Source organism: Bos grunniens, chromosome 18 (assembly GCF_055505025.1).
Source record: "Bos grunniens cultivar Pamir isolate PY7600 chromosome 18, Bosgru_T2T1.0, whole genome shotgun sequence".
Lineage (NCBI taxonomy): Eukaryota > Metazoa > Chordata > Mammalia > Artiodactyla > Bovidae > Bos > Bos grunniens.
Window position 1 is genome coordinate 61,690,787 of NC_141182.1, and position 24,661 is coordinate 61,715,447.

The window sequence follows — 24,661 nt, forward strand, 5'->3', positions numbered from 1 at the left end:
TCCCTGTGGGATCCTCCCCCTGCAGCGTCCAAAAGAATTCAATAGACAAGAAGCGGGCTCAGAAAACCGCCCCCCCCCGCTCTGGGCGAGGGCGCCCGCAGACTGGAGCCCTAGCGCCACCTTCTGGGAATCCAGAGACAGGTTTCCAGGAGGCAGCCTGGTGAGTTGTCAGAGCAGTTGTCTGTTGTTTTTCTAACTCGTGTTCAACCTTTGGCAACTCCATGAACTGCAGCCTGCCAGGCTTCCTTGTCCTTCACTATCACCTGGAGTTTGTTCAAATTCACATCCATTGATTGAGTCAGTGATGCCATCCAATCATCTTATTCTCTGCCGTTCCCTTCTTTTGTCCCCCGTCTTTTCCCATGAATTGGCTCTTTGCATACAGTGGCCAAAGTGTAAGACCAGAGAAGACAGAAAAGATGAAGAATTCTCCCACAAGAGGGAGTATGAAGAGTGGAGCAGGTGTACTTTCAGGAGAAGATTTTTATGAGCCCCAATTCTTGCCTCTTCTTATATCTAGTAAAACACCGACATCACTAATGGTGACATCTACTGTGGCCGTTAAGGAGAAAACTACAATTAAAAGTCAAAATGGAGTAGCTGTGGTTCAGACAATGTGATTCCAGACAAGTCCTTGTGTTGCTGAAAATTTGAGTTTTCTGAGCTGGATCAGACCTAAACAATATCTGCTGGAAGCTGGCAACTGCAAACTTACATTTTAAAGGTCTTCTCTTGTCACTAGAACATTTTTAGACAAGGAAATTGCTTTGGATCACGCATCAACAAAAAGAAGAGACATGTACGGTAACCAAAAGCACCTGTTGTCTGTGTTAAAAGTGAAAGTGTTAGTCACTCAGTCTTGTCTGACTCTTTGCAGCCCCATGGACTGTAGCCCACCAGTCTCCTCTGTCCATGGAGTTCTCCAGGCAAGAATACTGGAGTGGGTCACCATTCCCTTCTCCAGGGGATCACTGACCCATCTTCTCAACCCAGGGATCGAACCCAGGTCTCCTGCATTGCAGGCAGATTTTTTTTTTTTTTTTTTAACCATCTGAGCCACCAGAGAATGTGGTATCTATGTGTTAATACCACATTAAAAGTTAAAACCTACTTAGATCAAACTAGACAGTCAGCTACCTGGCTACAAGTCTCTGCAAAGCCCTAGGTCCAGACTGAGTTTCAGCCTTCTTCTCCTGAAAAGAAATGAGGTCTCCCTTGTCTATTATCGCATTGTCACCCCTTCAACTCCTTCTATCTGGGTTGTTACACCTGCATTAACAGGAAGTGATGCTGAAAGCTCAGCCTCTCTGAACACCAGTGTGGAGTCTACCTCAGAGGCAGAATTTTGTGTGGAGGAGAAAAGAACAGCTTTATTGCTTTGCCAGTCCAGGAAGACAGAGCTTGCTCCTGCCATTGAAACTAAGTCCCTACCCAGGCGAGTTCGGTGAATTTTATGGCAAAGGTTTCAGAAAGAGGCTGCTGACAAGATTAGGGTGTGTGCAGGGTCTCATGTGGTCGGCCCCTAATCTTATAACTGTCTGGTCTCTTTAATCTTGCCTTAGATGGTTTCTCAGCTGCTCCTTCCCATGATTGTTGTTATTCAGTCGTTCAGTCATGTTGGATACTTTGCGACCCCATGGACTGTAGCATGCCAGGCTTCTCTGTCCTTTACCAACTCCCGGAGCTTGCTCAAACTTATGTCCATCGAGTTGGTGATATCATCCAGCCATCTCATCCTCTGTCGTCCCCTTTTCCTCCTGCCCTTGATCTTTCCCAGCATCAGGGTCTTTTCCAATGAGTCAGTTCTTCATATCAGGTGGCCAGAGTATTGGAGCTTCAGCTTCAGCATCAGTCCTTCCAATGAATCTTCAGGACTGATGTCCTTTAGGAGGGACTGGTTGGATCTCCTTGCAGTCCAAGTTAGTCTCAAGAGTCTTCTCCAACACCACTTTTCAAAGGCATCAATCCTTCGGCGCTCAGTCCTCTTTATGGTCCAACTTTCACATCCATACATGACTACTGGACAAACCGTAGCTTTGACTATAGGAACCTTTGTTGGCAAAGTAATGTCTCTGCTTTTTGATATGCTGTCTAAGTTGTTCATAGCTTTTCTTCCAAAGAGCTTTTAATTTCATGGCTGAAGTCACCATCTGCAGTGATTTTGGAGCCCAAGAAAATAAAGTCTATCACTGTTTCCATTGTTTCCCCCATCTATTTGCCACGAAGTGATGGGACTGAATATCATGATCTTCATTTTTTGAATGTTGAGTTTTAACCCAACTTTTTCACTCTCCTCTTTCACCTTCATCGAGAGGCTCTTTAGTTTTTCTCCACTTCCTGCCATTAGGGTGGTGTCACCTGCAAATCTGGGATTATTGGTATTTCTCCCGGTGATCTTGATTCTAGCTGTGCTTCATCCAGCCTGGCATTTCACGTGATGTACTCTGCATATAAGTTAAATAAGCAGGGTGACAATACACAGACTTGATGTACTCCTTTCCCAATTTGGAACCAGTCCATTGTTCCATGTCCAGTTCTAACTGTTGCTTCTTTACCTGCATACAGGTTTCTCTGGTATTCATTCCCATCCATGGAATGGGAACACCCATTCAAGCAGTTGCCAATCATTTCTTCCATGATTAGCAACTGCTTAAAGCTGCACTTTGGAACTCAGAGAAGGTCATGGAGGCTGGAGTCATGCCTACAAGAAACACAGTGACAGAAATATGCCTCTGTGCCCAGGAACCCCATGTGGTCCTGAGGTAGGATCTAGGTAAGCTCTAGGCTGGACATTTAGAATTAGACTCCTGTTTGGGCTAGATATTTACAACCAGCCTCCTGTTGGCATTTTGAGATGGAAATGACAAGAACATCATAAGTAGCTGGACTTTGTTCCTGTGGACACTTAAGGTAACAATCACAGCAGGGCTAAACTCTATTTGATTAAAAGATCAAGAGGTCACATATTTCTCACCCTTGGGACTGGGGAGACGCTGCACATGCCCAGAAAGCCTCCTTGGAGGTCAAAAAGAAGGGGATGCCATCCCATAATAGGTGATGCCAAGGACCCCCTCACAGGGCTCTGGACTAGAATCCATCTTGGAAAAAAATTTCATATGCATGTAGGTGAGGATCCTTAGGGCAGGTCAGGTGTGGAAAAAGAAACTAGATAATTGGCGAAAGGTAAACACGCCTTGAAGAACTGTCCTTATGATTGGTTTTACTGCCTTTTACGGGGCTCCTCCTCCTGGAATGATGCCCACACTCTCTCTCTCCAGGTGTGTGTCTCTGCCTCGCTTCTGTCTTAACTGAACAGTTTCTCTGTGTGCGCTCTCATTTGCTGTGCTGTGTCTCTGATAGTACACTTTGTACCTGTTGTTTTGTTTTGTTTACAATTTTTGCCTTCTTGAGAACTGCATTTTTCAGTGGGGGCAAGAGCCAGGAAAACCTTGTCTCTAGCCTCTAGCCCCTGGTGGACGAGCAGCTAGACTCCTGGTTTTCCTCCAGGCCACTCAGGTCCGATCCTTGGGTAGAAAACTAAGACAACTTGCTTCAGGCCACCTCTCATGGCCGTCTGTCTCCAGGAATGGGATTTCAAGGTCAACTGCAGGTCCAGTTCCCAGGCCGAGAACTAAGCCACCGCTCACGGCTGACTCTCTCTGAGATCACCGATGCTGAAACCCGGGATTTCAAGGTAAACTGCTGTTCTCCCTGAACTGCTGGCAGGAGACTTCTGACTTTCAGTCTGTCCCGTGAGAACTTGCTTGCTCTCATTCTCTGCCTTGGTCTCTTTCCTGGATCCACAGGGCTGAATTTGGGTCCACTCAATGAAGGAGCCCTTGCTATATCTTTCTCTCTCCTCTCTCCCTCTTTCTCCCTCCTCTCTATCTCTTTCTCCCTGAGCTACAACCCCCAGGAGGTCTTCCATCCAAGAAATGTTTCCTCATTGACTTTGCAAGCAGCACGCTGGGAGCTGTAGCTCAGCACCTCCAACAAATCACTCCCTGCTACACCCACACTTTACCTCCTGGGCGCCACTGTCTTCTAATGTTTCTCTCTGAGTGCTCTGCTACTGCAAACACCACATTGCTCTTTTTTTCCCCCATGATTTCCTTTTCTGCATTACTCATGAAGTAAGGTGGTTGGTCTGCCACCGCCCCCCACCAAGCCTTATAACTCCTTCATGTTTATCTTAGATGCCAAACAAGCAAGGCAATAGACCTAGGGTACTTCTGCTGCTTAATGTCCCACCTTATTCCATGTCAGAAATCCCCTAGGGAATACTCTCACCTCTCAGCCTCAGGTCCTGACCCCCATGGCATTTTGCATTGCAGTCAACTCCAATGACTCCAGCAGTCTGCCCCCACCCCACAATGCCAGGCTCTGACAGTCCACATGCTGCCATGGACAGCCTACTGGGCTGGCTATTTTGAACCATACCGCAAAGTGGCAACAGATGTCACTCAGAGAGATCCCTGGTGATGGACTGGTACTAGTTCAAATATCCACACGCCCCTGGACCCCTGGCACGAGGACGGGGTTGACCAGAGATGTCTGGTGGAGGATGCTCGAAATTCCATGAAGCCCAGGATTCGAAGGAAATTCAGAGGACACTCTGGGTCTCCCTTAGGAGCCCCCGAGTAATGTTTCTGGGAGGCTGGGCTTCATTTCTAGGAGTGCTGTTCTTGGTTGCAGGTTGTTCAGCAAGGGAAGATCCTCTTTCTAAGCCAGATGGATCGAGAAAGGGAAAACTTAGATATTGCTGTAACATGACCTGAACTTTATTTAGGTTGGGGGATGGGAAGGGCTTTAAAAATAGCTGTGAAAAGAAGAGAAGCGAAAGCAAAGGAGAAAAGGAAAGATATAAACATCTGAATGCAGAGTTCCAAAGAATAGCAAGAAGAGATAAGAAAGCCTTCTTCAGCGATCAATGCAAAGAAATAGAGGAAACCAACAGAATGGGAAAGACTAGAGATCTCTTCAAGAAAGTCAGAGGAACATTTCATTCAAAGATGGGCTCGATAAAGGACAGAAATGGTATAGACCTAACAGAAGCAGAAGATATTAAGAAGAGGTGGCAAGAATACACAGAAGAACTGTACAAAAAAGATCTTCATGACCCAGATAATCACGATGGTGTGATCACTGACCTAGAGCCAGACATCCTGGAATGTGAAGTCAAGTGGGCCTTAGAAAGCATCACTATGAACAAAGCTAGTGGGGGTGATAGAATTCCAGTTGAACTATTCCAAATCCTGAAAGACGATGCTGTGAAAGTGCTGCACTCAATATGCCAGCAAATTTGGAAAACTCAGCAGTGGCCACAGGACTGGAAAAGGTCAGTTTTCATTCCAATCCCAAAGAAAGGCAATGCCAAAGAATGCTCAAACTACCGCACAATTGCATTCATCTCACACGCTAGTAAAGTAATGCTCAAAATTCTCCAAGCCAGGCTTCAGCAATATGTGAAATGTGAACTTCCTGATGTTCAAGCTGGTTTTAGAAAAGGCAGAGGAACCAGAGATCAAATTGCCAACATCCGCTGGATAATGGAAAAAGCAAGAGAGTTCCAGAAAAACATCTATTTCTGCTTTATTGACTATGCCAAAGCCTTTGACTGTGTGGATCACAATAAACTGTGGGAAATTCTTCAAGAGATGGGAATACCAGATCACCTGATCTGCCTCTTGAAAAATTTGTATGCAGGTCAGGAAGCAGCAGTTAGAATTGGACATGGAACAACAGACTGGTTCCAAATAGGAAAAGGAGTACGTGAAGGCTGTATATTGTCACCCTGTCTACTTAACTTATATGCAGAGTACATCATGAGAAACAGTGGACTGGAGGAAACACAAGCTGGAATGAAGATTTCTGGGAGAAATATCAATAACCTCAGATATGCAGATGACACCACCCTTATGGCAGAAACTGAAGAGGAACTAAAAAGCTTCTTGATGAAAGTGAAAGTGGAGACAGAAAAAGTTGGCTTAAAACTCAACATTCAGAAAACGAAGATCATGGCATCCGTTCCCATCACTTCATGGCAAATGGATGGGGAAACAGTGGAAACAGTGTCAAACTTTATTTTGGGGGGCTCCAAAATCACTGCAGCTGGTGACTGCAGCCATGAAATTAAAAGACGCTTATTCCTTGGAAGGAAAGTTATGACCAACCTAGATAGCATATTCAAAAGCAGAGATATTACTTGGCGAACAAAGGTCCATCTAGTCAAGGCTATGGTTTTTCCTGTGGTCATGTATGGATGTGAGAGTTGGACTGTGAAGAAGGCTGAGACCCGAAGAATTGATGCTTTTGGACTGTGGTGTTGGAGAAGACTCTTGAGAGTCCCTTGGACTGCAAGGAGATCCAACCAGTCCATTCTGAAGGAGATCAGCCCTGGGATTTCTTTGGAAGGAATGATGCTAAAGCTGAAACTCCAGTACTTTGGCCACCTCATGCGAAGAGTTGACTCATTGGAAAGGACTCTGATGCTGGGAGGGACTGGGGGCAAGAGGAGAGGGGGATGACAGAGGATGAGATGGCTGGATGGCATCACTGACTCGATGGATGTGGGTCTCAGTGAGCTCCGTGAGTTGGTGATGGATAGGGAGGCCTGGCGTGCTGCGATTCATGGGGTTGCAGAGTTGGACACGACTGAACGACTGATCTGATCTGATCTGATCTGATGGAAAATGACCTAGAGATTCGGGTCTCTAGATTGTAATACTATCTTACAATTAAATCTTTATCACCACAGGATTGGAAAATAAACTGAGATCAACTCTCCTGAACTTCTAAACGATCCCCATAAACTTCTCCCAACTCTCAGGGGTGGTGTAACAAACTTCCCCAACTCCTGCAATTTCCTCTACTTCTTCAGATTCTTCTGATCAAACTAAGATCCCACCTCTCAAGAGGGGCCATCCCTACTGGGGCAACATTTTATCATCCATTAATCTGCTCCTATTATTAGGGCCAATTTGAGCACCAGTCTAAATTTTAGCTACGAAACTATGACTACAGAAAAGAAAGATGATATTTCATTATAACATGGTGTGGCCACAATATTCTCTGCACTTCAGAGAAAATTAAGATAAAAATCTGAAATTGGGAGAAAAAAAAAACCCTTTTTTTTTTTTTGCATGTACAGTTAGAGAAAGCCAGCTTTTAAAATACTTTTTTCTTTCAGAATTCTGACCCTGAGAGAACAAGTCCTACTAAGAGAATGTGGTTTTCTCTCCCTGTACCTTGACACCAGGGCTCCCAGGAACACTTAGAGCACTTAATAATCTCTAATTCCTGAGAATGGAGGAAAAAAAATGAGGACAAAGCCTTTTAAAATTTTACTCATCCCAACTGTTATTTATGAACCAGTGAGTTTTATATTGTAATGCCTGATTCATGACTAAGTATAGAAAATGAAATTATGAGATTGCTGTCTGGATATACATGTGTATTTACACTCTGATGCCTTTGTAAAAGTGCTCCCTTTTCCAGATTTGTAGAGTGGACTTTCTAAGATTAAATTAAAATGAATTAGGTAAATAAGTTTTGTTAGTAAAGGTGAGCCAGTGCCAGACAGAAGTCTAGTTTTCTCTCTCTGTGAAAAGAACACAGTTTTCTTGGAACACTGCTTTTGACAGCAGACCATGTGAACTTCCTTGCCGTTAAGTCATTTATATTTGCTTTGGAAATATTTCTGTTACTTTGGTTGAGTGAATAAGTATTATTTCACGATGATCTCTGAAGATTATGGCACATGTAATTACAGTTCATTCTGCTTCTACAAAACTCAGGGCCTTGTTTTCAGACTTTTGCCCATCCTGATGCCTTTGTGCCATGGCAATGGTCTACTCTTAAGTTAGGAAGTTAAAGTGGGTGAACAATAGCTGTGAATTAAAGTCACATTGATGGGAAATCCAAGATGACCATTTAGCTTTTCCCAGCTCCTTGGCAAACCTCATTGTTATTTCATGGGTTAAAGCCTTTCCTGACTACCTGGCTTTGTTGCCTCATGATGGAAAGAAAATGGTTACAACATATGTTCCATGTGGGGTATACCTTCCACAGTCTCTAGTGATCAAAGTACCCCCTTCACCATACAGATCATACAAACCTTCCCTTAAACTTCTTGAAACTGTCTTGCAACTATCACTGTCACTAATCCTCAATCATTAGGCGAGGTCAACAGAGATAATGGGAAAAAATGGAATCAAACAGAACAAACATTAATTATGGGAGATTAAATGAATCACTAAAGACATGTATGTGTGCATGCTGAGTTGCTTCAGTCCTGTCTGACTCCTTGCGACACCATGGACTGCATGCAGCCCACCAGGATCCTCTGTTCGTGGGATTCTCCAGGCAAGAATACTGGAGTGCGTTGCCATGCCCTCCTCCAGGGGATCTTCCTGACCGAGGGATCAAACCTGTGTCTCTTATATCTACCTGCATTGGCAGGTAGATTCTTTACTACTAGCACCACTTGGAAAGCCCCAAACTGCTAAGTATGATTATAATGTTTATGACTTTTTTTCTGACATATTATTGGCTTCTAATCTGGTTTTCAGGTATTAAAAAAGCTATTCTCAAGCTGTTGATGATTTACAACAACTTGGTAACTGACATCCGCAGATAAAATTAAAAATTTTATTAAAATTTATTAAAATTAAAAATTAAAACATTTTTCTTTTCTCTCTGCCTGGTCCCAAAGAAAATGAGGATCTCTGGGTTCTGAACAGTCTCATTGGGTTAAAAAGACACATGCAGGAAACACAAGTTTTTGGCAGACCTCTGTGAGACAGAAATCCACCTAGGCAAAATATGATGATAGGCCTTTGACATGGCTTTCTTGGCCTTAAGGGGCCTTTTGGAAATTTTAGTCAGAGATTGCTTCTGAAGGATTACACCAGGGTCACTGTTCCCTGGTGCCTAATATGGTAAAGAATCCGCCCGCAATGCGGGAGACCTGGGTTTAATCCCTGGGTCAGGAAGATCCCCTGGAGAAGGAAATGGCCACCCAGTGCAGTCTTCTTGCCTGAAGAATCCCATGGACAGAGGAGCCTGGCAGGCCACAGTCCATGGGGTCACAGAATTGGACACGACTGAACGACTAACTCTTTCACTTTCACTATGGAGGAACCTATGTGGTCATAGGTCAGTGGACCTAAGATCAGCTAGATGTGCTGATTCAAATCTGGGTTGACTACATATTAACTTGTCTGACTTTGCGAGAGCTACATACCACTGTCTGTCCTCCTTTCCTGAGTGATACAGAGAAAACAATTATGTCTGGGGCTTGCCTGGTGGCTCAGTGGTAAAGAAGCTGCCTGCCAATGCAAGAGATGCAGGTTCAATCCCTGGTTATGGAAGATCCCTCAAAGTAAACGGCAACATGCTCCAGTATTCTTGCCTGGGAAGTCCCATGGACAGAGGAGCCTGGCAGGCTACAGTCCATGGCGTCGCAAAACAGTTGGTTACGACTTAGCAACTACACAACAATGACAAAAACTTGTCTGAGTAAAGGATCAAGAGGTCACATATTTCCCATCCTTAAGGCAAGGGAGATGTTCCACGTACACAGGAAGGCTTCTGCGGGCCCCCAAAGGAGGGAGTGCCATCCCATAATAGGTAATGCAAAGGCCCCCTCAGGCCTCTGGGCTGGAATCCCTCTTGGAAGAGAGCTGTACATATGTGTTGGGGAGGATTGTAGGGCAGGTCAGGTGTGAAAAAAGAAACCAGATAATTGGCCAAAGGTGGGCAAAGATGTGGAAGAACTGCCCGGTATGAAGGGTTTTCCCGCCTCTTTACGGGGCTCCTTCTCACGAGGGGAGACGCTCACACTCTTTCTTTCCAGGCATGTGACTCTGCCTCGCTTCTGTCTTAACTGAACAGGCTGCTCTGCGGGGAGCTGGCCTGAGGAGCTCCACTCATGGCAAAGGTCATGAGGGAGGAGGCTCGGCATACGCAAAAGTGGGATCGAGCCTCAGGAGTCCCCCTGGAAATTCTCGAGCATCTACCCCCAAAACCAGAGTCTGCCTACTTTCTGCTTTGTGCTCTCACCTACACCTCTGACTTTACGGGGGGCTGTCCCCCACTACCTCTCTCTGAAAAAAGAGTTAACTTACAGCTCCAGTTAATAACTACTGGGTGTGACAGTGTTTCAACCTACAAACTCCTTTGGAAATCCTCTAGCCTACCTGAATAGGTTTTTCCGGCCACATGTGATTGTTCAGAGCCTCCCAACTGTGAGAGGCATAAGATGTTCTAAACTGTCTAAATACAGATTCCTTTGAGCAGTTAAAAGATTGATTAGAAATTGTATTGGTGAAGGGTTTTTCACTTGTTGGGCCAATGTTTGCTGCTAAGTCTCCATATCCCTTACCTACTGTGTCCTTGGCAGTGTATTGATTGATATAATTGGTATATAGAAATGTAAGTAGTAGCCTCAATGTTTGTAACCTTGGACCCTTGAGTTAATTATTTTCTTGATTGAGCCCACCTCACCTTTGCCCTATAGAGATGCAACTTTATCTAATGCTTTTTGGAGGCTGGCGCCTGACTTTAGACTAATCACCTTTAGAGAAAAATAAGTTTCTTAAAATGTTAACAGGCCTCGTGGCCAGAAGATGATGTAAATCACCTAAACTTTTGCATATGATAAGTTGGAAAGCCTGGCTTCGATTAGGATCAGGGACTGCTGTCCTTGCATGATTCCACCCCTTCCCCCATTATTCTCTATGCACAACTTAAGGTATAAAACTACTTTGGAAAATAAAGTACGTCTTTTTGTTCACCAAAATTTGGTCTCCCCATGTTGTTCTTTCTTTCACCTTCTAGCTGAACTTTTCCTCTGAGGCGGGGAAGCTCGTCAAGCCTACTAATTTTGCCTGGGCTTCTAAGATCTGACCAGGGAGGCCTTAGTGTCTCCTCTCCTTCGGGAGAACGGGAGGACGCCTGCGGCCTTCGTAGGTGACGTAAATTCCCTGCTTTGGAATTTTATTCAGCCTCTTCTCTTCACTGAATTTCTTTGCTGAGCTATCCTTATTTCACCACTCTTTATATCCTTAACTAACGTTTAATTAAGCAGTTGTTTCCTGATCCTCGCCGACGCCGTCCCCGCTTCGAATTCCCTGGATCCGCCGGGGCTGGACCCCGGCACTGCTCCTCCGTGTGCTCCCCTGCTTGTGCTGTGTCTCTAATAATACACTTTGTACCTGTGTTTTTTTGTTTTTGTTTTTTTTTTAACAGCTTTTTCCTCCTTGAGAAATGCATTTTTCAGTGAGGTCAAGAGCCAGGGGAACCTTGTCTCCAGCCTCTAGCCCCTGGTGGATGAGAGGCTGGGATTCCTGGTTTTCATCCAGGCCTCCCAGGTCCAATTCCTGAGCAGAGAACTAAGACGTCCTTTCAAGCCACCGCTTGAGGCTGTCTCTCGCTTGCTTGCTGTCTCTGAGATCAACCCCTCTCGGTTTCAGAAAATGGGAAGAGCAAATGATTGGTTAACAAACGTTTGCCCCTCTCCACAGACAAGTCTTTCAAAGACCAAAACTTCTCTGGTAATAGCTCTCTTCCTGGCATAGGCACTGTAATCTAAATTATTTTGAGCCAAGAAGGGAGAGGCAAAAGGCTTTCCTTCAGGCTGCAACGTCTTAATTGCCTTCAGCTGAAAACAGTCCACAAGCCAAAGTGGCACATTTTAGAGTGACGCATTCTCTTTCCCCTCACTTCTCTTCAGCCGCCCTTCCAGTAACGCTGAAGCGTATTCAAGGTTTCATGCCTCAGATACCAAATCTCAGAGCTGGAGAACTTGGCCAATGCGTCCTTCCCCACCTGCTGCCATCACTCCTACGCTCTGTGAAATTGGACTCCCAGGACTCAGGGCGGGTGGACATTCTTGACGGCTTGTTGTGTTGTTTTCTCAGCAGATCTGAGCCTCTTCAACTGTGCCTAGGATGCTGCGTCAGTATGTTCATCAATTTGGTCAGAAGCTGGTCCGCAGACAGCGGCTGCGGCCCAGGGAGGGACCTGAGAAGCGCACGGCTCGTCGTCTGAACACTCTCGATCTGATTGCCTTGGGTTTGGGTGGCACCCTAGGGAATGGCATGTACATCTTGGTTGGAGAAGTGTCTGTGTATGAGGCTGGACCAGCGATCATCATCTGCTACTTGCTGGCCGGTCTGTCTACTCTTTTGTCCGGGCTCTGCTATGCAGAGTTGGCGGCCCGGGTACCACGCTCCGGTTCTGTGTATCTCTACAGCTATGTCACCATGGGTCAGCTGTGTGCCTTCATCACTGGCTGGAACCTCATCCTGTCCTATGTCATGGGTGAGATGATGGGGTGGGGGAAGGTGTGGGGCTTCAGATCAGAAACTCATAGGAGGTACTGGAGTCTTATTAATTTGGGAAAACTTTGTTGTCAACCTTGTGGGCTGAAGTGGGTTATTGTGGCAGGAAAACCCCACAAGTTCTTTCTACTTAGAACAATCCTGCTTCCTTTAAATGATGGACCAGGAACCGTGAAGGAAAGGGAACTGTGGGGAGTGGGTAAGAAGTGGGCATGGCCCACAGGCTCATCCCTTCACCTCTTTGAAGTCTCTGCTCAGCTGCTGCCTTTGAGTGAGTTCCTCTACCACCCAATTTTTTTTTTTTAATTTTTTTTATGTATTGGGTTGTGCTGAGTCTTTGTTGCTGGCACGGGCTGCCCTTCTAGTTTTGGTGTGAGGGCTGCTCATCGTTGTGGCTCCTCTTGTTGTGGCACATGGGCTTAGTTGCCCTGGGACATGCGGAATCTTTCTGGACCAGGGATCAAAACCTGCATGTCCCCTGCATTAGCAGGCGGATTCTTAACCACTGCACCACCAGAGAAATCCTGCAACTCAATTCAAAATTTTACCCTCAGGACTTCCCTGGTGGTCCAATGGCTAAGGCTCCGAGCTCACAAAGCAGAGGGCCCAGGTTCGATCCCTGGTCAGGGAACTATATTCCACATGCCACAGAGTTTGCATGCAGCAACTAAGACCTGGTATAGCTAAATAAATAATTTTTTTTTAAACAGAGGGACTTTCCTGGTGGTCCAGTGGTTAAGAATCTGCCTGCCAATGCAGGTGACATGGGTTCAATCCCTGATGCAAGAAGATTCCGCATGCCATGGGGTCACTAAGCTTGTGTGCCACAACTACTGAGCCCGCACACCCTAGAGCCCATGCTTCACAAGAAGAGAAGCCACAACAGTGAGAAGCCCATGCCCTGCAACTCAGGAGCAGCCCCCACTCCCTGCATGTAGAGAAAAGCCCACGTGTGGCAGTGAAGACCCAGTGTGGCCAAGAATAAATGAATCGATAAACAAAATCTTTAAAAAATAAAGAAAAGTAAATAAACCTTCACCCTCATCTTCCAACCTTCATTTTTTCAATTAATTAATTTTAATTGGAGGCTAATTATTTATAATATTGTAGTGATTTTTGCCCTACATTCTTCCAACCTTCTTGATCCCACCTGCCAGTTATATTTTTTCTGGCCTCACGTTAATCTCCTGCTAACGTATTAAATGGACAGACGAGCCTGGCTGGCTACAGTCCAAGGGGTGGCAAAGAGTGGGACACGACTGAGCGACTAAACACAGCACACAGCAATATATTAAATAGTTGAGCTATTTTGTGAGTCATCTGGGTCTACTCTCTTCACTCTATACATAGAAACTTTTTGAGCTTAAGTGATTTGTTGGCTTCTTTCCCCCATGCTTCCCATGACATGGCAGGAGTTCAGTTCATGTCTGTTGATGAATGTTTCTTCCTCTGCTGCTGCAGGCACCGCCTGTGTGTCCAGGGCCTGGAGCGCTGCCTTTGACAGCCTGATTGGGAACCACATCTCTCAGGCGTTCCAGGGAACTTTTTCTCTGAATGTGCCCTACTTCCTGGCCACATATGCAGACTTTTTTGCACTGGGCCTGGTGTTGCTTCTTACAGGTGAGACAGAGTTCAGTGATGGAATGGGCAGAGTAGAGTATGGAAGAGGGGAGCTGGGGTGTAAAAGGCTAGGGGCGGGTTAAGGCTGGAATGAAGTGTCTGGGACAAGAGAGACAGGAAGGCAAGACAGACATAGACCATGGTTTTCCACCCTTGGCACTACTGACGTTCTGCGTAAAATCATTCTTTGCTGTGTGTGTGGAGTACTGCCCTATTCATTGTAGGTTTTTTTTCAATCATTGTGAGATACTGAGTAGCACCCCTATTTTTCCAGGGGTAAAACAGTCAGTAGCTCAGTCAGTAAAGAATCTGCCTGTAGTGCAGGAGACCCATGTTCGATCCCTGGGTCAGGAAGATCCCCTGGAGAAGGAAATGGTAACCCCCTCCAGTATTCTTGCCTGAAGAATCCCATGGATAGAGGAGCCTGGCGGGCTACAGTCCACGGGGTCAAAAGAGTCAGACACGATTCGCGACTAAACCACCACCACCCTGGTTTTTACTTACTAGAAAATAATGAAGCCCATCTCCTGAATTACAGCAATCAGAATGTCTCCAGACTTTACCAAGAGTCTCTTGAGAGATAAAAATCACCCCCACCTGATAATCATTTACTTAGACTTATTAGTTTCTTCCATGTACTGACTGAAGATGTTTGAGAGGAAATTCACACAAAATTAACCTTTTTTTTTCTTTTTACTATATCACTCCAGATTTATTGGGATATAATTGAGATTGCAATATTATATAATTTTAAGATGTGCAAAGTGTGATTTGATCAATTGGTTTATTGTGGGATGGTTGCCACAGTAAGAAATTAACCATCTTCAAAGTGGACAATTCAGTGGCACTGAGTACCTTCAAGACCCCAGTTCAATTCCTGGGTCAGGAAGATCCACTGGAGAAGGGATAGGCTACCCACTCCAGTATTCTTGGGCTTCCCTTTTGGCTCAGCTAGTAAAGAATCTGCCTGCAATGTGGGAGACCTGGGTTTGATCCCTGCGATGGGAAAATCCCCTGGAGAAGGGAAAGGCTACCCACTCCAGTATTCTGTCCTGGAGAATTCCATGGACTAAGTCCATGGGGTCGCAAAGAGTCAGACACGATTGAGTGAATTTAACTTTCACTTTCAGTACCTTCACATTGCTATACGACCATTACCTGCTTCTAGTTCCAAATTTTTTCATTGCAAGAAAAGGGAAACCTGTACACACTGAGTGATCACTGTCCACCTTCCACTCACCCGCAAACACCAGCCTCTGACAACCGCTCGTTTGTTCTCTGTCTCTGTGGATTTAGTTATTTTGGATGTCTCTTCTTCCATGTTCCCCCACAGGATTACTGTTTCTGGGAGCTCGTGAGTCAACCCTGGTTAACAAAGTGTTCACTGGCTTGAACCTTTTGGTTCTCAGCTTCACCATCCTCTCTGGCTTCATTAAGGGAGACCCGCACAACTGGAAGCTCACGGAAGAGGACTACAGATTAGCCACATCTGGATCCAGTGACACCTATAGGTCAGGACGGTGCTCTTGGTCACACTAATGCCTGTGTGTTTGATGCAGAGCTGGGAATAAGCTGAGGAGGTACTTCCCTGGTGGCTCAGATGGTAAAGCATCTGCCTACAATACAGGAGACCTGGGTTCAATCCCTGGGTTGGGAAGATCTCCTGGAGAAGGCAATGAAAACCCACTCTACTACTCTTGCCTGGAAAATCCCATGGACGGAGGAGCCTGGTAGGCTACAGTCCATGGGGTCACTAAGAGTCGGACACGACTGAGCGACTTCACTTTCACTTTTCTTTCAATGACTTTGGGGCTGACGAATCTAGATGATATGAATCCTGGGGCCCAGGGCTTGTGAAGTTAACTGAGGAGTCCAGTGGAGATGGGTGAACACACCTCACCCACGTTCTTTCTTGCTCCTTCTCTCAACACAGCTTGGGCCCTCTGGGTTCTGGAGGGTTTCTGCCTTTTGGCTTTGAAGGGATTCTCCAGGGAGCAGCAACGTGTGTCTATGCCTTTGTTGGCTTTGATGTCATTGCTACTACAGGTAACACGGTCGCTGGGTGTCTTATTGAGAGTCTGGGCAGGTCGGGCTGCCCATGGGCGCAGGGGTTGGGAGAAGGTTAGACTGAGTTTGGAGGTGCAAGGGGAAATTGGATTTTGTGCTTACATTCCAGTGTGTTTACTGACCCAGTACTCCACCCATCTTGCAGGGAAAGAGGTCCAAAATCCTCGTCGCTCCATCCCCCTGGGCATCGTGATCACTATCTTTATCGGCTTTTTGGCGTATTTTGGTGTCTCAGCGGCACTCACCCTCATGGTGCCCTACTACCAGATTCAACCCCAGAGCCCCTTGCTGCAGGCTTTCCTCCATGTCGGGTGGAACCCTGCCCGATATGTCGTGGCTGTTGGCACCCTCTGTGCTCTTACATCCAGGTTAGTGTCACAGGTTTTTAATCCACCCACTGTGGGATTATCAGGGGTCGTAGTCCTTGGGTTGAGAGACAACAGGAAAAGACTTGTGACCCCAGGAAGACAGGGAACAGAAGCCCTGGTCTCTCCTGCTTCTCCACATCCTCACATGTTTCCATTTCCTGTCCCAGCCTCCTGGGTACCATGTTCACCATGCCTCGGTTGATCTACGTAATGGCAGAGGATGGGCTCCTTTTCCGAGGACTTGCCCGACTCCATGGCCACAGAGGAACCCCCATCTGGGCCATCTTGGTTTCTGGAATGCTTGCAGGTGTATAAACAAAATCCACTCCTTCTTTGATCAATTTTCTTGACTTGTATGTATCCACAGTCTCACTCTCTTCTCCCACTTCGTTTGTGCCCTGATTTTAGCGGTCCTGGCTCTACTCTTGGAGCTGATCGATCTTGTGTACCTTGTGTCAATTGGGACCCTGCTTGCTTACTCCCTGGTGGCCTTTTCAGTCCTTGTCCTCAGGTAAGGCTTCTCTACCCCTTGCCTGGGGGTCTTTGACTCATGGGGATTGATGCAGAGATAATTCTCTTCTTCCTTCCTGCTATCTTGTAAATGTCCTGCTATCATTAAATTGGGAAATGACAGATTAGTCTGGGTAATGTTGGATGAGTAGGGGCTATCATTAATATTGCCTTGATATTTCTGATTCAGGTATCAACCAGAACAGAATTTCAGCAAGAATGAGAAAAAAGATGATGAAATTGATATTTCACAGTGGGAAGCAAGTCCTTCAGAACCCGCATCAGAAGCAGGAACTTCAAGGACTCTAAAGACTCTGTGGTTCCCTACCAGCACCACCCCCACTGTGAAATCTGGCCAGATTGTCTATGGATGTGCCTTCCTGCTTGGTGAGCAGTGGGACTTCTCTTTGACTGTATTCCGCAATTGACAGCATGGAGAAGGCAGTGTGTTTTGAGCAATTGAGGAGTCTTGGAGATACGATGGCCCTTCCTGAGGTGGGCAGCCTGGGGAGGGGTGTGGCACAAGGTCCTGACATCTTTGTCTTCTGGGTCCAGCTTGTTCTCCTCCTTGACCCTTGCAGTTCTCCTGCTGATAATCCTGAGCCTGGTCCTGGCCCAGTGGCCCAGCCAGGTGTTCTCTGGAGACCCCATGCTCACAACAGTGGCTGTGCTGCTGCTGCTGCTCATCACTGGGGTCATGGCCATCATCTGGAGGCAGCCCCAGGACCCCACTCCTCTTCACTTCAAGGTAGGTGACCTCATGTGCCCACAGTGTCCACCTTGAGTGAAGGAGGTCTGCGTCCTTTGCGGTCTAAGCGTCCTTCGCTGGACCAGGAATGACAGGAATTGCTAAAACCACTGGACTCTTCCCTGATCCACACTCAGTGCTTTACGTACACAATCTCAGCAGGCACTGAACACACAGGCTGAGTAGAATGGGAGTCTTCTGACACATATGGGGTGCAGTCTCCTTCTCAGACATCTGGGGTGTGTCCAGGGATGAACTGACTCTGCCCACAGGTGCCTGCTCTGCCTGTCCTCCCACTGGTGAGCATCTTTGTGAACATCTACTTGTTGATGCAGATGAACACTGGGACCTGGGTCCTATTTGGCATTTGGATGGTGATTGGTAAGTGCCTTCCTTGGAAAATGAGTGACTGAACTCAAGTGTCTTCCTACTACCTCTCCCAGAAACTGTGTCAGACACTGAAATAGGAGGGCTAATGGGATTTTTAAGTGAGGAGAGCACCTACTTTTCTTTCTCATCATCTCATTTCCCTCCTAGGATTTGCCATATACTTTGGATATGGGATCCGACACAGCTTGGAGGAGAACAATGATCAACAGCCACCAGACTCCACCTCCCAAATGCTGGACCAAAACATGCCCAATGATGAATCAGGTTAACCATAAGAAACTGATACCGTATGGAATCCTTTCACACACTGGAGGTATCTTCCCATTCAAGGGTGACTTTGAGCCTCTATGGAGTCTGAAGGTGAAATGCAGTGACAGCCATGTGCCACCATATAGAATGACTTTACTGTTGAATAATTTTTAAGTAAACTTTTCAAAACATAATATGTATACAGAAAAGCACATGCTTCATAAGTGGGCAGCAAGATCAATTTTCACAAAGAAAGTACAACTATTAACTAAAAGTGAAAGTGAAGTCGCTCAGTCATGTCCGACTCTGCGATTTTCCAGGCAAGAATACTGGAGTGGGTTGCCATTTCCTTCTCCAGGAGATCTTCCCAACCCAGGGCTTGAACCCGAATTGTAAGCAGATGCTTTACCATCTGAGCCACCAGGGAAGTCCTAACTATTAACTAAAGGAAGTAATAAAATATCAATGGGCATATAGGAGGCAGCTTCTTATGCCTATTTCCAGTGAAAACACAGAGATTGTGACCTGGAAAGAAATACAGGTAACCATACTTTGTGTCTAGAGTTGTGGGAATGACCAACTAAAACAGAGTGAAATGTCTGAAATACCATGTGTTCAGTTATAGGAGATGAGACATATAATCAAAGAATCTCATGTATATGTAATGTTTTATGTGCCCCAAGAGGGAGAAAATTTTATTTAGCAGATCTCATCACAGTGAATGTACAGTATTCATATGGAAAAAAAATTTTTGCCCAACTAATTAAAATGAAAAATTGGACTTTAAAGCCATGTCTGATCTATGAGTGGTGCATGTTATGTTGCAGGAGAAGGTAAATACAGAGAGAAATTGGGGAGAGGAGAGAGGCGGGGAGGTGGTGAAGGGGTTTTGTGAGATGAGAAGGGGTTCCCTTCATTGGATCTCACATTCAAATGAAAATCATGAAGTGATGGATGTAGGTGGGCATCTCATGGAAAGCCGTGAAGGATTTTTAAAATGATTATTCTTGGTGTAGATCAACTAGGAGGATAAAACAGTTGGCTGAACCAGGTCAGGAGACACAGCAAATCATTAACAGGTTATTCCTCTAATATTCAAGAAAATTAGAGATACCAAGGGAACATTTCATGCAAAGGTGGGCTCGATAAAGGACAGAAATGGTATGGACCTAACAGAAGCAGAAGATATTAAGAAGAGGTGGCAAGAATACACAGAAGAACTGTACCAAAAAGATCTTCACGACCCAGATAATCATGATGGTGTGATCACTCACCTAGAGTCAGACATCCTGGAATGTGAAGTCAAGTGGGCCTTAGAAAGCATCACTACGAACAAAGCTAGTGGAGGTGATGGAATTCCAGCTGAGCTACTTCAAATCCTGAAAGATGATGCTCTGAAAGTGCTGCACTCAATATGCCAGCAAATTTGGAAAACTCAGCAGTGGCCACAGGACTGGAAAAGGTCAGTTTTCATTCCAATCCCAAAGAAAGGCAATGCCAAAGAATGCTCAAACTGCTGCACAATTGCACTCATCTCACATGCTAGTAAAGTAATGCTCAAAATTCTGCAAGCCAGGCTTTAGCAATACGTGAACCATGAACTTCCAGATGTTCAAGCTGGTTTTAGAAAAGGCAGAGGAACCAGAGATCAAATTGCCAACATCCGCTGGATCATAGAAAAAGCAATAGAGTTCCAGAAGAACATCTATTTCTGCTTTATTGACTATGCCAAAGCCTTTGACTGTGTGGATCACAATAAACTGTGGAAAATTCTGAAAGAGATGGGAATACCAGACCACCTGACCTGCCTCTTGAGAAACCTGTATGCAGGTCAGGAAGCAACAGTTAGAATTGGACATGGAACAACAGACTGGTTCCAAATAGGAAAAGGAGTACATCAAGGCTGTATATTGTTACCCTGCTTATTTAACTTATATGCAGATTACATCATGAGAAATGCTGGGCTGGGAGAAGCACAAGCTGGAATGAAGATTTCTGGGAGAAATATCAATAACCTCAGATATGCAGATGACACCACCCTTATGGCAGAAAGTGAAGAGGAACTAAAGAGCCTCTTGATGAAAGTGAAAGAGGAGAGTGAAAAGGTTGGCTTAAAGGTCAACATTCAGAAAACTAAGATCATGGCATCTGGCCCCATCACTTCATGGGAAGTAGATAGGGAAACAGTGGAAACAGTGTCAGACTTTATTTTGGGGGTCTCCAAAATCACTGCAGATGGTGATTGCAGCCATGAAATTAAAAGACGTTTACTCCTTGGAAGGAAAGTTATGACCGACATAGATAGCATATTCAAAAGCAGAGACATTACTTTGCCAACAAAGGTCCGTCTAGTCAAGGCTATGGTTTTTCCAGTGGTCATGTATGGATGTGAGGGTTGGACTGTGAAGAAAGCTGAGTGCCGAAGAATTGATGCTTTTGTTTTTTGCTGTTGTTGTTGTTACTTTATTATTTTATTATTATTATTATTATTTACTTTACAATATTGTATTGGTTTTGCCATACATCAACATGCATCTGCCATGGGTGTACACGTGTTCCCCATCCTGAACCCCCCTCCCTCCTCCCTCCCTATACCATCCTTCTGGGTTATCCCAGTGCACCAGTCCCAAGCTTCCTGTATCCTGCATCAAACCTGGACTGGCGATTTGTTTCTTATATGATATTATACATGTTTTAATGCCGTTTTCCCAAATCATCCCCCCCTCCACACACACAGAGTCCAAAAGACTGTTCTATACATCTCTTTTGCTGTCTCCCATACAGGATTGTCATTACCATCTTTCTAAATTCCATTTATATGCATTAGTATACTGTATTGGTGTTTTTCTTTCTGGCTTACTTCACTCTGTATAATAGGCTCCAGTTTCATCCACCTCATTAGAACTGATTCAAATGTATTCTTTTTAATGGCTGAGTAATACTCCATTGTGTATATGTACCACAGCTTTCTCATCCATTCGTCTGCTGATGGACATCTAGGTTGTTTCCATGTCCTGGCTATTATAAACAGTGCTGCGATGAACATTGGGGTACACGTGTTCTTTTCACTTCTGGTTTCCTCAGTGTGTATGCCCAGCAGTGGGATTGCTGGGTCATATGGCAGTTCTATTTCCAGTGTTTTAAGGAATCTGCACACTGTTCTCCACAGTGGCTGTACTAGTTTGCATTCCCACCAACAGTGTAAGAGGGTTCCCTTTTCTCCACACCCTCTCCAGCATTTATTGCTTGTAGACTTTTGGATCGCAGCCATTCTCACTGGTGTGAAATGGTACCTCATTGTGGTTTTGATTTGCATTTCTCTGATAATGAGTGATGTTGAGCATCTTTTCATGTGTTTGTTAGCCATCAGTATGTCTTCTTCGGAGAAATGTCTATTTAGTTCTTTGGCCCATTTTTTTATTGGGTCGTTTATTTTTCTGGAATTGAGCTGTAGGAATTGCTTGTATATTTTTGAGATTAGTTGTTTGTCAGTTGCTTCATTTGCTATTATTTTCTCCCATTCTGAAGGCTGTCTTTTCACCTTGCTTATAGTCTCTTTTGTTGTGCAGAAGCTTTTAATTTTAATTAGGTCCCATTTGTTTATTTTTGCTTTTATTTCCAATATTCTGGGAGGTGGTTCATAGAGGATCTTGCTCTGATGTATGTCGGAGAGTGTTTTGCCTATGTTCTCTTCTAGGAGTTTTATAGTTTCTGGTCTTATGTTTAGATCTTTAATCCATTTTGAGTTTATTTTTGTGTATGGTGTTAGAAAGTGTTCTAGTTTCATTCTTTTACAAGTAGTTGACCAGTTTTCCAAGCACCACTTGTTAAAGAGATTGTCTTTTCTCCATTGTATATTCTTGCCTCCTTTGTCAAAGGTAAGGTGTCCATATGTGCGTGGATTTATCTCTGGGCTTTCTATTTTGTTCCATTGATCTATATTTCTGTCTTTGTGCCAGTACCATACTGTCTTGATGACTGTGGCTTTGCAGTAGAGCCTGAAGTCAGGCAGGTTGATTCCTCCAGTTCCATTCTTCTTTCTCAAGATTGCTTTGGCTATTCGAGGTTTTTTGTATTTCCATACAAATTGTGAATTTGTTCTCGCTCTGTAAAAAATACCGTTGGTAGCTTGATAGGGATTGCATTGAATCTATAGATTGCTTTGGGTGAATTTATGCTTTTGAACTGTGGTGTTGGAGAAGACTCTTGAGAGTCCCTTGGATGCAAGGAGATCCAACCAGTCTATTCTAAAGGAGATCAGTCCTGGGTGTTCATTGGAAGGACTGATGCTGAAGCTGAAACTCCAATACTTTGGCCACCTCAGGCGAAGAGGTGACTCATTGGAAAAGACCCTGATGCTGGGCAGGATTGGGGGCAGGAGGAGAAGGGGACGAGAGAGGATGAGATGGCTGGATGGCATCACCGACTTGATGGACATGAGTTTGAGTAAACTCCGGGAGTTGGTGATGGACAGGGAGGCCTGGTGTGCTGCGATTCATGGGGTCGCAAAGAGTCGGACACGACTGAGTGACTGAACTGAATTGAACTGAACTGATTCATAAAATGGGTGGTTCCCACAGGGCAGGGAGTCAGTGAGTGGTTGTGAGCAGGGCAACAAGATGAGGAAGGGGTTTGGGAGATGACTGAGGGTCTGCTGTCTTTCCAGGGACAGGGGTACAACGTGGACACCCTCCAGACTTTACATATTCCTCTCCCACACCCCATACCTCCTCACTTTACTGCCCACATGAGCCTGGAAAAGTCACCTAACCTTCCCTCTAACCCTCTAAAAGCTTAGCAAAGAAGTGGAGAAATAAGACACAGGATGACTCCTTACATAATCTATGTAAGATTGGAATGTCAGAGCTGAGGTGTTTGTCTCTGTTGATGGAAAATTAAATAACAACCATGGTAAGAAAAAAGAAAAGAGAATTTTGGTTATTTCCATAACACAGAATTTTAAGTTAATACATTAAATTTTAAGATAACTTATGACTGATAACAATTTACTGCTGCTGCTGCTGCTGCTAAGTCGCTTCAGTCGTGTCCGACTCTTCGACCTCATAGACAGCAGCCCACCAGGCTCCCCTGTCCCTGGGATTCTCCAGGCAAGAACACTGGAGTGGGTTGCCATTTCCTTCTCCAATTCATGAAAGTGAAAAGTGAAGTTGCTCGGTCGTGTCCGACTCTTAGTGACCCCATGGACTGTAGCCCACCAGGCTCCTCCGTCCATGGGGTTTTCCAGGCAAGAGTACTGGAGTGGTGTGCCACTGCCTTCTCCAGCTAGGATATATCAAATCACTGTGGACTGTGACCGCAGCCATGAAATTAAAAGATGCTTGCTCCTTGGAAGAAAGGCTATGACAAACCTAGACAGTGTATTAAAAAACAGAGACATTACTTTGCCAACAAAGGTCCATCTAGTCAAAGCTATGCTTGGCAAAGAAGTAGAGAGATAAAACACAGGATGAGTCCTTACATAACCTATGTAAGATGGGAATTCCAGAGGTGAGGTGTTTGGCTCTGTTGATAGAAAATTAAATGGCAATTGAGGTAAGAAAAAGGAGAGTTTTGGCTATTTCCATGACATTTAATATTTCAAGATAATAATTAGAATTATGACTGATAACAATATGCTGAGACATATTAGGCTTTTTACAATTTCATATAGTTTTTTAGAAAAAAAAGATCGATAACATTTATCCTTCCAATATCACCTTAGAAGGTTCATCATCACTTACTTGACTGTGATAGCTATGTAATGATACTTGCCAATTTTCCTAATTATAATGGGTTCAATATATTTCTCTGAGATGTTGTGGGGGCTCACTGAAAAATCCCCAAATTAGCTAGAGGTCAAAAAAATATTTCACTTATAGTATTATTTGGGACTGACTTCCCTGGTGATCCAATGCTCTCAAAGCACAGGGTTCAAGTTTGATCCCTGGTCAGGAAATTAGATCCCACATCATAATGCAACTAAGATTTACCATGGCCAAATAATTTGTGTGTGTGTATGTGTGTGTGTGTGGTAAAGGAATTTGATTTGGGAAGATTTTCAAAGATAGCACAACTTCTTTTTTTTTTTTTTTTACCCTGTCTGCAACTTGCAGAATCTTAGTTCCCAGACCAGGGATGTATAAGCCAGGCCCCCCTGCTGTGAACCCCTGGACCACCAGGGAAATCCTCCACAAATTTTCTATAACTTCCTTTATTACACTCAGATTTTCAGTGTTCTGCTTCTCCCCTCCCCCATTTTAATGTCACTTTAGGACAAAATTACTTCCTTTCCCTTTAACAAAATACACATTCATCCTTATAACTTTAAAAAAATTTCCTTGAACACAAATATGTTTTCCTTATTA

General features: G+C 44.8%; 1 protein-coding gene across 1 annotated transcript; it reads left to right on the forward strand.

The window, feature by feature from the left end:
* The first annotated feature begins 11,904 nt into the window (after positions 1-11,904).
* LOC147354564 (cationic amino acid transporter 3-like) lies at positions 11,905-19,084 on the forward strand. The gene is made up of 11 exons (XM_086349712.1): positions 11,905-12,324; positions 13,806-13,964; positions 15,298-15,475; positions 15,898-16,010; positions 16,177-16,399; positions 16,567-16,706; positions 16,808-16,910; positions 17,100-17,296; positions 17,491-17,657; positions 17,930-18,038; positions 18,195-19,084. The coding sequence occupies exons 1-11, from the start codon at positions 11,952-11,954 to the stop codon at positions 18,314-18,316; spliced, it is 1,884 nt and encodes a 627-aa protein (XP_086205838.1). The 5' UTR covers positions 11,905-11,951; the 3' UTR covers positions 18,317-19,084.
* Positions 19,085-24,661: the final 5,577 nt, after the last annotated feature.